This window comes from Podarcis bocagei (genome assembly GCF_964188305.1).
Source record: "Podarcis bocagei genome assembly, chromosome: 1".
In the NCBI taxonomy this organism is placed as follows: Eukaryota; Metazoa; Chordata; class Lepidosauria; order Squamata; family Lacertidae; genus Podarcis; species Podarcis bocagei.
Genome location: NC_138125.1, coordinates 21,438,345 through 21,456,058, shown reverse-complemented (window position 1 = coordinate 21,456,058; position 17,714 = coordinate 21,438,345). Strand labels below are relative to the sequence as shown.

The 17,714-nt window shown below is 44.8% G+C and overlaps 1 protein-coding gene across 2 annotated transcripts in view; it reads right to left on the bottom strand.

Annotated features, from left to right (window-relative positions):
- Nucleotides 1-17,464, bottom strand: part of CLMN (calmin) — a 78,849-nt gene extending 61,385 nt beyond the window's left edge. Inside the window, exon 1 of one of the 2 annotated variants that reach the window (XM_081172829.1) lies at nt 17,359-17,464. In XM_081172829.1, the coding sequence (XP_081028955.1) occupies nt 17,359-17,449 (91 nt within the window). In that variant the 5' untranslated portion in view covers nt 17,450-17,464. Of the gene's footprint in view, nt 1-16,082; nt 16,335-17,358 lie in introns of those variants that run through there. The other variant, XM_081172830.1, reaches the window with a different exon arrangement.
- Between the last annotated feature and the right edge of the window lie 250 nt (nt 17,465-17,714).

Sequence of the window (17,714 nt, the reverse complement as noted above, 5' to 3'; positions counted from 1 at the left end):
GAGACAGAAAGCACCTCCAAATACTAAATGCCTTTTAAGTCTGACTGATTACTGTTTCTGCACAGACAGTTCCCGACTGCAAAGCTGCAAGTCCTATCTGTTTGGAGAAATAAATCCTCCCCAAGCCCTTCTTCAGCAGACAGTCTCTAGCTATTGCTTTGTGGGGGGAAAGATGCTTGATTTAAAAGTGAAGAAGCGTGGCCTTAAAACTGCAGATTGCGGCAAGGAGATGTGTTTCAGCTGCTTGCTAGGAAACACACCAGCAATTATGATCGAGTACACCCCCCTCCCCTGCAATTCCCATTGTTAAGAGTCACCCGCCTCTACTGAATTTAGCTGAAAAAGAGGGATTAAATAATAGAGAAGGAGCTGTGTTAAAAGAAGTTCAGTCAGTTTAGCTGGTAAGGATGAGGCTAACAATGGCTATCGACCACAGTGTTCTCCCTTCTTCTGTGGGAGGCAGTGTGCCTCTGAATACCAGTTGCCGCGAATTGCAAGTGGGGAGTGTGCAGGAATTTTCTTATGGTCTTAACTCACTGTAAATTTTGACAACCTCAAACATGGATTATATTAAAGCACCAGGTTCACAACTAGTTTACACACACACACGTATTTTTCCATGTATAAGATGAGGTTTTTTTAATTTAAAAATTATGTAAGAAATTGGTGGTCGTCTTATACACGGATATTGTCAGTGTTGGTCTGGTGGGTGAACGATTTTCGGCAACCCTCCCCCAAAAAGCTTAACAACTCTTGGCAATCTCCCCCATTTTCTAAATTTGGAGTCCCCCAAAACAGGGGGCGTCTTGTACACGGGGCGTGTTATACACGGAAAATACAGTATATGCCACAGTTCACAGTGAAATGTGCAGATTACACTCACTGCCAGCGTCAATATTTCCCTTTCAGAGTGTTTCCAAAACTCAAATTCTATTGAGCTGCGTGTGTTTTAGCACAACCCTTGTAAGGCTGGCAGTGGGAGCTTCCTCCTTGTACAGTTTACAGATCACAAGTATGCAAATCTCATCCCTTGGTTGGGAAGTTTACTAAATGTTCTAGAGCTTCATGATGTAGCTTTGCACCCTGCAGATCTTGTCAAATTCATTTATTTTAATTACCATTCCTGCTCTGAGTGATAATGCTCCAGAGATGTCACCGACAGCATAAATAGCTCAAAGGTATTAATGAAAGACATTCGGCTGGACCATTAAAAATGAAATAAATGAAGGCGAAGATTCTAGGCTACTCTCGGGGTCACGCTACTTGCTGTATTAAGCAGGGAGCTCCAGTGTAACATGTAGTTTGGCCACCACAGCCTGATCAGCAACTGGTCTACCAGGATAGCTGCTGCTTTGGCTGCTGCTATTATGTTTTTATATGCACTGGTAGCCTCTCAGATAGGTGGGGTATAATTGTTGTTGTTGTTACTACTACTACTACTACTACTACTACTACTATTATGGCTTAAGCTAAGCAGGCCTGAATCTGGTCACTTATTACTACTACTACTACTATTATGGCTTAAGCTAAGCAGGCCTGAATCTGCTCACTTACTACTACTACTACTACTACTATTATTATGGCTTAAGCTAAGCAGGCCTGAATCTGCTCACTTACTACTACTACTACTACTACTATTATGGCTTAAGCTAAGCAGGCCTGAATCTGCTCACTTATTATTATTATTACTACTACTACTACTATTATGGCTTAAGCTAAGCAGGCCTGAATCTGCTCACTTACTACTACTACTACTACTACTGCTATTATGGCTTAAGCTAAGCAGGCCTGAATCTGGTCACTTATTACTACTACTACTATTATTATTATGGCTTAAGCTAAGCAGGCCTGAATCTGCTCACTTACTACTACTACTACTACTACTACTACTATTATGGCTTAAGCTAAGCAGGCCTGAATCTGGTCACTGTCTATGGCTGACTGCCTTGGAATGACATGCATGCCACCTCAGGCACCACTATGGAAGAAAGGCAAACGTAAATGGAAGAAAATACTGTACTTTTCTGTCTGTAAGACATGGATAAGACACCCCTTATTTTGGGGGACTCAAAATTCAGAAAATGGGAGTGGGGGAGAGATGGCTCCGCTTTTTTGCAGAGGATTGCCCAGAGTTTTGCAGCTTTTGGGGAGGGGGAATTGCCAAAAATCACTCACACGCAGCATCAACGCTGACAATCACCGGCACCCAGCAATCACCCACTTGCCACAGTGACAGCCAATTGCGAACAGACCCTTCCCCAGCAAAAAATATTTTACCCGACTGAGAAAAGCTGTCCGCTGGCAATCACATGCGTTCCAGAACAGCAGCCACCAATCGCGGCAGCCAATCCACAGCAGTGTTTGATGCCGAAACCAATCACCAACCCCATTAGAGAAGCAGCAGCCAATCCAGAGCAGCCCTTCTAGCAGCCAACAATCGTTGGTGACAAGCTCCTGCTTGCAGCTGCAGCCAATCACCCATCCACCCCATTCACTCACTATCCATGTATAAGACGAGGCACGTTTTTGAACATAATTTTAGAGTAAAAAAAAATTGTCTTATAAAAGTCATACCTCATGTTACGTTTGCTTCATGTTACATTTTTTTCAGGTTGTGTCCCGCGACGACCCAGAAGTACCGGAAAGGGTTACTTTCGGGTTTCACCATTCGCGCATGCTAAATCGTGCCTTGCACATGCGCACAAGCGCCAAATCGCGCAGCACACCTGCGCAGATACGGCACTTCAGGTTGCGGGCTTTTCATGTTGCGAACGGGCCTCCAGAACAGATCCCGTTCGCAACAAAGGTACCACTCTACAGTGGTACCTCGGGTTACAGACGCTTCAGGTTACATATGCTTCAGGTTACAGACTCCGCTAACCCAGAAATATTGCTTCCGGTTAAGAACTTTGCTTCAGGATGAGAACAGAAATTATGCGGCGGCAGTGGGAGGCCCCATTAGCTAAAGTGGTACCTCAGGTTAAGAACAGTTTCAGGTTAAGAGCGGACCTCCAGAACAAATTAAGTTCTTAACCCGAGGTACCACTGTACACGGAAAAGTACGATACATGCAGGAGGCTCAACCCATAGCCTCCAAATGTGGCCTCTCAGCCACGTTCTGCTGCCACAGATGTCCTTTTCTCTTGGCACCTTATGTCCCAAGTTGGCAGCTGGAAGGAGGGAGCACCCAGCATCTGTCGTGGGACCATGTCTGCCCATCCCTTCAGGACAACAGCACCCCACCTTTTCCGATGTGAGTTCTCAGACAGCTTAACTGCTCCATCTGAAACAGAAGCTGCTCCTGCAGATTTAAGCACCGTCTGCATCTAATGTCTCGCTCGGGTGGCAGGAAGGCAGCACCATGGTAAAAAACCGAGTTTGGAAGAGAAGACAACGAACAGAATATCATCATTTTTGCATGGATGAAGCCCCAGATGCCAGTGCCTGTTTCAAAGCTGATGTTTTCCCTCCTCCACTTATTCCAAGGATGAAGAGTGGCAGCTTCCTTCAGTTAACAGATCATAGAATCATAGAGTTGGAAGAGACCACAAGGGCCATCGTGTCCAACCCCCTGGAAATGCTATAAACGAGCCCAGATAAACTGCAGAGACGGTATAATTTCAAGGCAGGAGCAGGGAACCTGTGGTTCCCTCAGCCTAATTTCACGCAACATTCTGCAAGTAAGTTAGTTCAGATCAGAGGGGGAGTGGGAAGAAGGGATCTAAAACAGGCTGGTTCACATGTTGCAAGGAACACTAAGCTGTCTCTACACGTGTACAAGTGTTTGTGTGAAAAGGTGCTCACTTGATGACTCAACTGTTGTGTACAAAGGCATACAGCCTCTTTATATTCAGTGCTTCTTTTTCAGGGGGTACTCAAAGCTATGCAGTACCGGCACCTCTTTTTGTTGTTAAAAAGCGTGGCACTTACTTTAACAATTTCATGGCGAGTATCGGCACCTATTTTTCTAGGTAAAAAGCACTGTTTATACTCACTGAACTTTCCATGTGAATAACTGCACGGATATACAGTCATACCTCAGGTTACAGACGCTTCAGTTTGTGTTTCTTTGGGTTACGGACCGCCAAAACATGGAAGTACCGGAATGGGTTACTTCCAGGTTTTGACAGTCACGCATGCACAGAAGCGCTAAATCGTGCATGCGCAGAAGCACCAAATCACAACCCGCGTGCGCACAGACGCGCCGCTGCAGGTTGCGAACGCTGTTGGTTGCGAACGTGCATCCCGTATGAATCACGTTCGCAACCCGAGTGTCCACTGTACAGGTCAATTACTTTGTACACAGACTGTATACACTTGCTGAATGAGACACGAGAACAACCCTAGAAAGATGGAAGAATGGGGGAGACAGAGAGAGAGAGAGAGTGCGCACAATGTAATGCCCCCCCCAAGTGTTAGAAGCTGAGGTATATGAAAGCTAGGAGCTAAATGGCACCTTAAACCTAGGTTACGGGCGCAACAACGGAATGTCTAGGCACGCTTTTTTAAATAACAAGAATACAAAGCTAAAAAGGAATGAACTGCAGCTAAAATATTATGTTCATTTTTCACATGGCCTAGTCCTTCCCCTGCCCACCTACCCACCCTAATATTCTTAAGAGGATCTTTTCTCTAGTCTTCAGAAAATAGCTGGAAGTGGGGAGGCAGAAAAAGGTCCTCCTTTCCTTCCACTCTGCAGTTTTAATCCAAAATCTTAGGCGCAGTATTGTGCCCAGAGCTCAGAAACTGCCTGCAATCCCCCCTCACAAAATGCACCTAGAACAATGGGAGTTTTGAACACTGACCCCACCCCACACACCCCAAGCCATTCTGGTGTCTGAGGCAGATAATCTCACAAGGGGTCTCTCCCCCCTCCCTGTTAACAATCATAACACAACAGAGTACTACCCTAATGAACAGTTAACATTATGCTGTCCTTTGAGGGCAGCTGCCTGAGGCAAACGCCTCACTCTATGTGATAGTAGGGCCAGACCTGTGAAACCTTTCCTTATGCATGCCTCTCAAGTCCTCACTAAACCAGAGACCTGTGGGAGACTAGCAGTGAAGAGACCACATAAGGTGTGTGCTTTGTCAATTAATTGCTAGCCAACCTCTCGTCCTAAAAGGTCATTTAGAATGCCATCAATGTGGCCATCCAGATCCTGTATCAAACGATCCCCGAGAGAAAGAGAAAGCCACTTGATCCACATCCAGCGTTATCATTAACAGGTTGTAAATTGCCAAGCATCGTGATTAATAATGTGCCTATGTTTTCTAAGGACTTTACAGAAAATTTAAGCAGTTATTTGGTGCATTTCATTTTCATCATTGGGTGGGGCGGGGAGGTTCAGATTTTCTGCCTCTGGCACCAAAATGTCTTGGGCATCTCAAGACAAGGAGTGTCTGAACTAACAGAGTTCTGATATCCTTGAAGCTAAGGTCAGAGGATCTGTCCTTTATCAAAGAAGTCAAACTACAGTGCCATAAAAATATACAGTGGTACCTTGGTTTTCAAACATAATCGGTTCCAGAAGACGGTTCAAGTTCTGAAACATTTGAAAACTGAAAACTCAACAGCTGACAGCTAGGCCTCAGGGTCTTGCACTCAGCGGAAGCTGTGTGGCATGTTCGACTTCCGAGGCGTGTTTGAAAACCGAAGCATTTATTTTCGGGTTTACATCAGCGTTCAAAAACCGAAATTTTCATCAACAGAGACATTAAAAAAACCGAGGTACCACTGTAAAGCAAATTATGATTTCTATAGCTTACAGAATGGAAGCATGATGACCTAGTCATTATAAAGGTGCATGTCATACAGGTAAATAATTATTTGGCTGTAACAACAATGTAAGGCTATAGGAGCCTCCTTTATACAGAGTCAAGTCTACTGGTGTATTTGGTGTAAACCCTTTGACTCTGACTACCAGTGGATTTACAGGGATTCAGACAGGAGACATTCCCAGCCCTACTTTATAGCCAGGGATAGCTCAGTTGGCAGAGCATGAGACTCTTAATCTCAGGGTCATGGGTTTGAGCCCCACGTTGGGCAAAAGATTCCTGAATTGCAGGGGTTGGACTAGATGATCCTTATGGGTCCCTTCCAATGTTCGGGTTCTATTTGGAGATGCTAGGATTGAAACTGGGACCTTCTGAATGCAAAGCATTTGCTCTGCCACTGAACTATGCTCCTTTTCACCAAAGGATTCAGAACAGGATAATGTTTATGCAAAGCAATTCCACGTAACTCCATAAATTTCAACGTGCATCTTTTTGTCAGTGGCTTTCACCCCGCTCACAAACTTAGATCCAAACATTTCGAGTAAGCTTTCTAAACATAACCTCTCGCATTCTATTTGGGAACAAGCAAGATGTGATTTTTTTTCAACTTGGTCAAAAAGAATTCCCTGAGTTTGAGAAGTTCTCGCTCAAGGTCATAAAAGGACTTTAGGCCTATGTTAGACTATCATATTCACAACAGGGGTTTTTATTATTATTATTTATTTTAAAAATTAGCAGCTCTGCTGGTGAACACACTTTGGCAGCCGAAATTGCCTTTGGCACCATAGCAAATGGAGCTTTAAAGCCCTGCCCTCTCTAAAAATCAATTAAAAAATTCCCCCTGGACTTCAGAGTAAGAGCAAGGCAAACACTCTGTGCCACTTCAAAAACCTCACTGGTGCATTCAGATCATACATCACATTGGGTGGAAAAACAGATTGGATTTTTAACTGGATGACTGCTGCACCAGGTCCATTACATCAGACAATGCAGCCTGTTGCCTATGAGAATATAATATATTTGACTAGTTAGTCCTTGTCATCCCAAAGCAATAACTCGGCTATAGTCAATCACTGCTTATCTTCTAGAATTGCATTTTTCATCTTTTTGTCAGGCTCCAATTAGTCCCTGAACAGATTTTACCAATGATGTACAGGGGGGGGGGGACAAGAGACAAAAAGCACCAGTAAATTTGCCTTAAAAGACAACCAGCTGTATCCAATGTTAATCATACCCAGAGTAGACCCATTGGAAAGTGGACTTGAAATTAGATCCATTAATTGGGGTGGGTCTACCCTAGGTAGAAGTCAGTTGGCTAAAACTCTCAGCTATGGAGAAGATGCAACAGAATTCTCATACAGCATTTTATCCTTTTATTTATATCATTTGTCTATATATTGCATTGTATCCTGCCCAGGTATCTAGAAGAATGGTGGGTTATAAATACTTTTAACAGTTAAATAAACATACAGACAAGAACCAGGTGCCAACCCTTAATTCAAACACACCTATAAAGTCCCATGAGTCCTGGGACAAGTAATGTACTGTACAGTAAAATGCAAACAAAAGCTTGCTTGGATGCAGAAAGGTATCTCTGTTTGCTTCTACAGTTGTATTATATAGACACTCAAGTGTTCCCATTTTCCTGCTACTTGGACAGTCTACTCCTGCGCATTGAACTGGTCCTCTGCACTGGAGTTAGCCAGATATACATGCTTGGCTTGGAAAGCCATCCACCCATCCTATTGGGAACTGGGAGCCCATTGAGACAGCCATTTGGGCCCACGGCAGCTGCTTGAATTCCTGTGCGTGTTGGATCCCTGTACGTGGCTAGCTGGTTAGGTGTTGTTGCTGCTGCCTCCAGGCACAGGGAGATTAAATGCTTTGCATTCCACCACAAAGCTTTGAAAGAAAGAAAAAGAAAAAGACCTTTAAGGGTGGTGAGCAGAGCAAAGTCCGCTTCATGGTGGCAAATACAGATGCAGCAAAATTTCTGTTAGGTTTTGTATGTAGTTGTTTGCAGCTGTATGTAGTTGGTTTATACCGCTTTTAATATTTGCTGGTTGCATTTTGTACTTTTTCTATGCTTACCCCTGGAGAGGGGCTGGTAGATGAACATTATAGATATGAAACAAATATGTAAGCAAATAGCAAGTTCTCCACTTACACAGTGGAATGATTTCAACCAACATAGCAACTGAAGAAAACTTTATAAAAGGTTATACTGCAAAGGTATTGTCTATTTTTCTTTTTAAAAAACATTTTTAATAATAATAATAATAATAATGCAGATAAATGTTAGTGATGCCGTGTTAACAATGCTTGATTATTTTTTTTTATACATTTGGAGACAGTGTTAATATTTACATTACAACAATTTAGGTATGCTCTCAATTACATACAGGAGATGTTCTATAACAGGAGATGTCGCAGGGAGTGCTACTGAATGAGCCAAGAAACTGGGCAGAAAGCTGAAGGAATGGCTGGGTAGTTTATTAGCTGGAGCAAAAAAGCTTTGCACACAAAATAGGAATGTGAAAACAGCAGTGGGGGGGGGACTACTAAAGAAAGAAAAAGAAAGTACCGTATTTTTCGCCCTGTAGGACGCACTTTTCCCCCTCCAAAAATGAAGGGGAAATGTGGGTGCGTCCTATGGGGCGAATACAGGCTTCAGGAACCTCTGCGCAACCCTCCGGAGCCCGGCGCCAAGCCACGCCGGGCTCCGGACGGTTGCGCAGAGCTGCCTGCATTTCGAAGCCTCGGGCGCGCTGAAGAGCACGCCCGGGCTTCGCACAGCTGTCCGCAAGCCTGGGGAGACCGGCGCAGCTCCCTAGGCTTGCGGATAGCAGGCTGTTCTGGGGGCTAGGGTCGGCGGAAGCTCAGGCTTCCCCTGCGCCAGCCCCGTGCCTGGGGGGAAAATATTCCCCCCCCCAAAAAAACTAGGTGCGTCCTATAGGGCGGTGCGTCCTATGGGGCGAAAAATACGGTATGTGTTAATGTGCAGATTGGCCATCAGTATTAAGACATGAAAGGAATTGTAACGCTAGGAAACGAGAAAATTTAGCACATGGTGGTTGGTGATAACCAATAGTAGTCCAACTCAAAAGCAGACCCATCAAAATCAATACACTTAAGTGACTCAAGACCATTAATTTCAGTGGGTGTACTCCGAGAATGGCTTAATTAGATATTACCCTTTGGGGGGAAAACTTTCAAAAGAGTAGGTGCACACAAATATTTATTTAGTTACTGAAGTACATTTCTGCAGTTCACTATAATGAAAACCGTAAAACACAGACACAAGGAATCTAAAACTAACCGTGCAGTATAAAACCTACGACAGAGAAAACAGCAGCACAAAAGGTATAAAGAATAGTAAAACACTTTTCTAATGGCCCTGGGGGAGTAAAAAGATCTTCATCTGGCACCAGGAAGACCACAGCATGAGTGCTAGGCGGGACTCTCTATAACAACCATAAAAGCATAATATTTGTTTCAACATTATAGCCCTTCTTTCCTAGATTTTATTTGACAAATGATAAACACCATGTATGTACTCTTTAATATATGTGTGAATGCATGATCTACAGCGTTAGTCAGATGGACCCACTGAAGTCAAAGGATTTAGCTTGTCAATTTCAGTGTGGATCTATTTCACTGAAGGAGCATCACCACCCCCATTGTTCAGCCCAGACACTGAGGTCCAGCTCCGAGGTTCCCTCACTGTGAGAATTGAGGTTACAGGGAACCAGGCAGAGGGCCTTCTTGGTAGTAGTGCCTGCCCTGTGGAATGCCCTCCCATCAGATGTCAAAGAAATAAACAACTATCTGACTTTTAGAAGACATCTGAAGGAAGTCCTATTTAGGGAAATTTTTGATGTTTATGTTTTATTGTGGTTTTAATATTCTGTTGGAAGCCGCCTTTTAAGTGTTGTTAAAAATGTTTCCTTTTAAATTCTACGGCAGTGGTCAGGAAACCTCGAAAGGAACAACGATGAGCTTGAAACACATGTAGCCTGAACCTCACAACCTTCCTAGCACATATTGAGATACCGGTATATGTGTGTTTATGTTTGTGTACACTCTCTCTCTCTCTCTCTCTCTCTCTCACACACACACACACACACACACAGACAAGGCTGCAGGGGCGCCATCTCACCCTCAGAATCGTGGGTGCCCTCCACCACAATGCAAGCATGCCATGTCACATGCACACGCATGTACATAGCATATGCCACATCACACGCACGACGTGCAGGCGTGTGCATGTGACATTTCATGTCTGCCTTGCAGTGGTGACAGCGGCTGCTCTTCCTCCTCCTCTCCGTAGCCAGCGAGGTACCCTTTTCCACAGGAGGAGCTCAGACTCCGAGGAAAAGGGTGCCTCGCTGGCTGGCTGCGGAGGGCAGAACTGAACTGCTTCTCTCTCGGAGGCAGCGCCGCTGCTGCCTGCCAGCTTTTCTTATTGACTTTGTGGGTGCCTGCCCCCCACAATTACATTATTGTGGGTGCCCAAGCACCCATAGCCCCTTGGAGTTGGCTCGATTCTCATTTGTGACTTTAACGACAAAAGTCTACTGCACTTTTCAACAAACACTATAAAAAGGTGGCAGCTCAGTCCTACGCAAACAGTGCAACCCTATGTACGTTTACTGAGGAATAAGTCCGAGCACTGTACTTAATAGAGCTTGTTCTCAGGTAAGTATGCGTAAGATTTCGGTTTCAAGTCACTTGCTCATGGGCAACACGATCCAAACCGATTCCCACTGAGTGCAATGTAACTTGCTTCTCAGCCAAGTGTGCTTAGGGTTGGTATTAGTAGAAAACAAGTCTGTTATAAAACAGAAACCACGTCGCTTCCCATCAACTGCAGCAATTTTCTCTGCATGCTTTCCTGTCGTATTAAGAACATTTACTCCCTGCTCCTAATGATAATGGCATGTAATCCCAAACCTATTATTTTAATACAAGGTACAGCTATACTTCAGCTTAACATCAACTGTTGATTAAAAAGATGGGGATAGGCTACATTAAGCAAATTGTTTTCCCATCCCTGTATAACCACAGCTCCTCTTTTACTGTTACTTGAGTTGGCACAGCCCCTGCCAATTCAGGATTACTGGAGATGAGCAAACATAAACTTTGCTGGACATATCTCATCCATACGGAATGAAAGCTAATGAAAGTCAATACAGCTTTGCTTTTGCATTAGACGATCTATAGGCATTGCGGACAGAACAATCCATGTGCCATTTCTCCCTTAATTTGCTCCAGCGAGGTTCCATTGCAAGGAAACCCTTTTCCACCACCAGTCAAGTTCTGGTCTATTGTGACAAGAGTGCTGTAAACCAAGCTGGTTTTCCCAGTGAAATTTCTTTCCTAGCACAGTATACACCTTTGCAGTTGATCCTAAAACTACCAATATAAACCTACTGCTGGACTCCCCTTTAGACCAGCACTGCCAGAATAAAATTCCAACCCAGGGAAGTAAGACCTAGGGCCCTCTAGACACTGCTAGACTAAGTCCCATCTTCCCTGTCCACTGGCTGATGCAAGTAATAATAATAATAATAATAATAATAATAATAATAATAATAATAATAATAATAATAATACACTAAAATATCACACGTTAAAAACTTCCCAGAACAGGGCTGCCTTAAGATGTCTTCTGAATGTCAGGTAGTTGTTTATCGCTTTGACATCTCGTGGGAGGGCGTTCCACAGGGTGGGCGCCACTACCGAGAAGGCCCTCTGCCTGGTTCCCTGTAGCTTTGCTTCTCGCAATGAGGGAACCGCCAGAAGGCCCTCGGCGCTGGACCTCAGCGTCCGGGCAGAACGATGGGGGTGGAGACGCTCCTTCAGGTATACTGGGCCGAGGCCGTCCAGCTCAAAGCATCTCAACACTTCTAAATGAGTTCCACTCTCTCAAAATCATGGCTTAAGATCATTCAATTATGGCCAGACACAACAACAACAACAATTATTTCTATACTGCCCTTCATCTGAGGATCACAGGGCGGTTTAAGATATTAAAACACAAAAATGCACAGCATAAAAGCAAACATCTGAAAATAAAGTTCCAAATCAAAGGTTAAACTTCACTTTCAAAGTGAACTAAAAGAGCCCCCAAACCCTGCAAAGATCACAGGCTCTCAAGTTGCTTTGTCTACCTCACAATATTTGACCTTTAAAGAAAAAGAAGAAGAAGAACCAAGATTGTTACAAATACTGGCCTTTGAATAACAGATTGTCAAGAAAGTGCCTGGGAGAAATACTCTAAAATTACTTCTTCGGGGATGGCTGTGTCAGGTACCTAGAACAGAGATTTTGTGGAGGAGCATCAAAGCCAAACTGCATCATACACATGCCTCTAAGCGTTCATGGAACTCACATTTAAGTGTATTTCTGTTAGCAACCACTTCCTCGTAGTTCCTACTGATCTTAAGAGGAAGACTAGCAGCCTACTGCATCTGGGCCAGTAGCCCATCTAATTCTTCATTAACCGGCAATAGCTCTCCAGGTTTTTCAGAGAGGACTCTTTCCCAGTCCTCCCTGGAGATGCTGGCGACTGAAGTTGGGACCTTCTGGAGGAAAAGCATGTGCTACAGTCCTTCAGCCTTGTATGAAGAAAGCACGCAAATTATTGCTTTTAAAACTCAAACCTAAACATGTCAACTCAGGCCTAAGCCCACGCGAGGATTACAACTGTAAAGAAATTCAAGCAAAGCTGGCGTGGCACAGATCTGGGGGCTAGGTACACAGAAAACTCTGGTGAGCATGGGCACTTAAGAAACATAAGTTCAATGGTAACACTCGAGAGATATACATACTGGAAGGATCATTTCCTTCCAGCAGCAGCATGGACTCTGTGTCCAGTCCTTTGCAGAAATACTACTGCAGAACAACCTTGACCCAGAAATGTCTGAATTCCCAACGGTGAAAGAATAAGCCTTATTTGATGTTCTACCACAGATCTGGAACGCTGAGCAAAAGACTCTCTACACTCCCCAAAAAACAAACCCTTGACAAACATATAAATTGTCTGGAGGAATTCATAATGTGTAAGGCCACTGAAAGCATTAGTTGTAGAAAATGTTCCAGGCAAGTCTGAGGAAGCCTCCCTCTCTTTTACTTATTTCAAATATAAAGATAACCCAGCCTCTCAATACAGAAACCAGGGCATGCATGAACATATACATACAAACACACACACACTTAAGAGTCCATACAGTGGTACCTCGGGTTAAGTACTTAATTCGTTCTGGAGGTCTGTACTTAACCTGAAACTGTTCTTAACCTGAGGCACCACTTTAGCTAATGGGGCCTCCTGCTGCCACCGTGCCGCTGGAGCACAATTCCTGTTCTCATCCTGAAGCAAAGTTCTTAACCTGAAGCACTATTTCTGTGTTAGCAGAGTCTGTAACCTGAAGCTTATGTAACCTGAAGCGTATGTAACCCGAGGTACCACTGTACTTGCAAAGATGGCTTCCATCGTCTCTAGCTCTTCCTAGCTATCTATATTCAAGCAGTCATGTTCAGGAAAACATGATTTAAACTTAGTGACCTAAGAGGAAGAATGCAGTGGCAAATGCCTGTAATCCTAGAAGCAGAGGCTGGTGGATTGCTTGAGCTCAGGAGTTTGGGGCTGCTGTGGGCTATGCCGATCAGGTGTCCGCACTAAGTTCAGCATCAATAGTGTGCTCCAAAGGATGCCATTTCTGAAAGTTACCCATCGCCAAGAGTAAAAGCCATCCTAACGATGTCACATTCTTGGGCGGGTTGACCAGGTACCACAGCTATCCCATGAATAACATAGATATCCCATGAATAACAGCATGGACAGCCCTTCCTGTTGCCATGTTGGCTCTAGATCAAAAGCTTGGCAACCTGTGGCCTTAGGCCTCATTTCATGCAGCCCTTGGCCCAGTTTCAAAATGCCTCTGCAATTGATCAGGACCGCTGGCGAGAGTGATTTGTCCCTCCCTTGGCAACCTACTGGCCAGGTATGAAGAGGAAGACAGAGAGGGAGAGAAGGACGGAAGGAGAGACAGAGACAGAGAGAGACAGAGAAATGGGTGGCAGAGAGAAAGAGAAGGAGTGGCCTGTCCAATATGTCCTCTAGCCCCAACCGTTGCTGGCTTTGGCTCCTGATGATTACCCTCAAAGGAATAGACTGATTTCACAAATTAAGTTAAGCTAAGCTAAGCAGATATATAAGATTGAATGTTTAATTATTAAGATACAAAAATACAATCTCAATAATAAAGTTATAAAATAATAACAAGGGAGTCACACACGGATGGAGAGAAGACACAGGGCAAGAAATAAGAAATGGATAAATGTTGGTACATAATGAAATGTGAAAATGTGAATTTACGAATATAATGTATATGTATCATTATGTAAAGATTTCATATATGTATTGCAACATTAATAATAAATAAATAAAAGGGATTTTCTCCCAGAGAAAAATGGCTGCCGAGCTATCCTCTAGATCAGTGGTTCCCCATCTCTTTTGGCCATGCCCCACCTAAGCATCTCTAAAATCCTGATGTCCACACACCCACACCCCCGGTGACATATAATTCTTATTATTCAAAAAGTGGACTGCTATTCACGTGGAAGAAACCTAAAAAGCCATTCACTGTTAATAACTCATTCTCGAATTACCCCCCCTAAAAATCAAATTGCCCCCCTGTGGGGCATGTGCCCTACGTTGACAACCACAGCTCTAAATGATACCGTGGGTCTTCTGTCAGGTGCGATTTTAATGGACTTTTCCACTTATCCAATGAAAGCTTAATATTTTTTAAGCTACCTGATGTGGAGGAGGAAGCAAGGGCAGATTATAGGAAACAGTCCATTACAATTTCCCAGGAAATTTTCACTGCCCTTGCTTAACCATGCTCCAAATTATATACTTAGCACATTTATTCCCTTAATCCGCTGAAAATGTGAGTATTTGTGATAGGCTTTAGAAGCTGTGGAGGAGAAAGAAAGGACAGTGCAAGGATGTCTATGAAATCAGAGTATCCAGCCTTATGAGTCCATTAAATCAGGACTAGGTTAGATGTAGGCCTTGCCCTCTCTAGTTTTTTCTTTCTTTTTTACTAAAATCTTCATGGTCTATCAATGTACAATGCAAGAATACACACCCAGGATCTACTGCCATCTATACAAAATACCATCAATATGACTGGCATTTCACAAAGTATAAATGGAGGGAGAGAAGAGATGAAGGCAGCAGCACTGTATACTGTATATTGCTTCAGTTGCACACACTTAAACTTAGTTGCCGTGGCGCATGGGGAGGTTAAGGAATGGCTAATCAGTGCTATGCGCTCCTGAGAGTACATTATTGCTGAAAAAAGTGCCTTGCTTGCTCAGACCAGGGCCCATCAATTCCAGCATGCTTTGCAACAATCCCAGCAGGCCTTGGGGGCCTAGAAATTAGCCCAGTGGTTTCCCAGTGAACCATGATCTACCGTCACATTTCCATATTTACTCAAATGTAATGCACACCTTTTTTGGCTAAATTACGTCATGAAAATTAGGTTACGCATTAGCTTTGATGCCCCATTTACATTCGCCAGCAAATACTTTTTTGGTTTCAAGGTTCTGAAAATGGAGGTGCGCGTCAGATTCGATGGTGCATTAGATTCATGTAAATACAGTATATCCCATTTTTAGGTTCTCTGCAATGCTGATTGCTTCAACTTTTCCTAAAGTTAAAGACCAAAGCTAATGCACATAACCGCTTCTCCTTCTATGCCCAAGCCTCTCTTTCTATGATTTCCAAGCAAAAAATTAGCAGCAAAAGCAGAATGATACCTTCAACAAGTCACCTAAAATTACATCTTTGGCCTCCTCCGATTCCCCAGTCCTGCATACAGAGCATCCCACCACCACCAATTCCTCTTCGTGCCCCAGCGTCAGCTATTTTATCCTTAAGTTTACACACATTAAGATAAACACCCATACACTTTCTTTTTATTCTTTGGTCTCACAGGCACAGCGGATCAAAGCAGCCAGCGAATGGGAAGCTGTGCTCATATGAACAGGCGGAATTAAGACGCGGGAGTTGGGGGGGGGAGGGAGAGAAGGAAGGAACCGGAGTTTAAAATCCCCAAATCGAATCCATCTGGAAGCCAAAGCCGGAGGGGAGCGCGCTCTTCGGGTGCGGACGCGCACGCCGCACGCGCGCACACAAACTCGAAACACGGAGGGGCAGGATTGGGGTGCGGGGTGGGGGTGGGGGGCACAAATATAAAAATCTAGGTATTTTATTTGTTTGCTTTTACCTTGGAGATTTTGGACTCTGATGTCGCTGATCTGTCCGATCAGCTCCTCCCGCTGAAACCAGTCCCATTCGTTCCCAGCCATGAAGGAGCGAGGCAGAAGTGGCGATGGAAACGCCGCGGCTGCAAAAGCGGGGGTACCCCTCTCCGTGAGCTCTCTCTCTCTCCCCCTTCTCCGAAAGCGCACTCGGGCGGAGGCAGGATGGGGGGGAGAGAGGGAGAGCAAAACGAGGAAGAGAAGGAGGAGAGAGAGAGAAGAGAGCGCAACCGGCAGGGGAGCGATGGGAGGGAGCAGGAACTGCTTGGCCAGAAGAGTTTGGGGAGGGGGGGTGGCGTTCAAAGCCACTGAGCAGACACAGGAGGGGTATAGGGAGGGTGGGTCCGAAAAAACACACCAGACCTCACATTTACGCACAGGAAAAGGGCAGTACGCGGAGGAGAGGGGTGCAGAAGGTATGGGAAGGAGGCTGGCTGGAGAGGGAACCCCTTCCCGGTGGGTTCAAGTTTTTAAAGGACGGAGGTGAAGCCTGAGGATTCTCGGTTGCATATTGTGATGTTTCGCACAGAGGCGACGCAGCCGCTGGTTTGAGTGAGGAATGAGCCGCCGCGCAGAAATGCGCACACAAACACCACCTGGTTAATGTTTACTGGAGAGCAAGACGCGTAACGCTGGCGCCGGCCACCCATTCACACGCCTCTCTCTCTAGGCCAACGTCAGCCTCGCCTCCTCTGCTCTCTTTTTTTTCTGGCCAAGAGGATAAAAAAAACAATCGCCATCTGATTAATCATTTTTTTTCCTATTGCCAATTAGTGGGTGGGAGGGAGGCAGGAAGGAAGGAAGGAGAAGAGGGAGGGGACGGGGGGGTCTCCAAATCTCTGGGAAAAGCAAGCAGATATTCTGGTTAGCGCGACCGTCCCCTCTGCCGGTAGCAAGAGCAGCAGCAGCAGCCCCCGTTTGCAAAATGAAGACATGAGACCAAGCTCTGCATTCCTGCTTGGGGATTTCAAACCGTGTGTGTGTGGCGGAGAGGAAAGGAAAGCAGCGCAGGGGGGCGGGAGGGAGGAGATCCGTATCACCCGAGCAGAAAAAAAGGGAGGAGAAAAAGGAGAGAGAGAGAGAGCGCAGGAGGGACGGGAGGAGGAGCAAAACCCTCCAACCTGTAGATTCCGGGGGCATCCAGGACTCAAGGAAAAATAAACAATGCAAATGTTTTTAAATGCCCAGAAGAAGAATTTGGGCAGACTGGATAATTTATACGAGGGCTTCTTCCGGTCCTACCGTCTGCCAGTAACAAGCTGCAACAGGAGAGAGAGAGAGAGCTCTTTTCAGGTTCTTGTATACAGTAGTTTCTCGCCTCCAACCATCTCATTTAGCACTGGATGGGTTCCAGATCCGTTTGCCAGTTGAGTGTTTCTCAATATGCGATACTCGATAAATACTGTAGCTTTGTGGTCTAGCATAGGGCACGTGCTCAGCCGATTTCATGTTTCACGTGGGAGCAGGTTGGAAAAATTATTTACGCAGGGATCGAATGGTCCTAATTTGGGAGGCGACTCGCACGTTTGGGGCGCTTCTGAACCGGAGGGTCTCTCCGGATGATGGCCTTGTTATTTTAAGGAATGCAAAACCAGTGC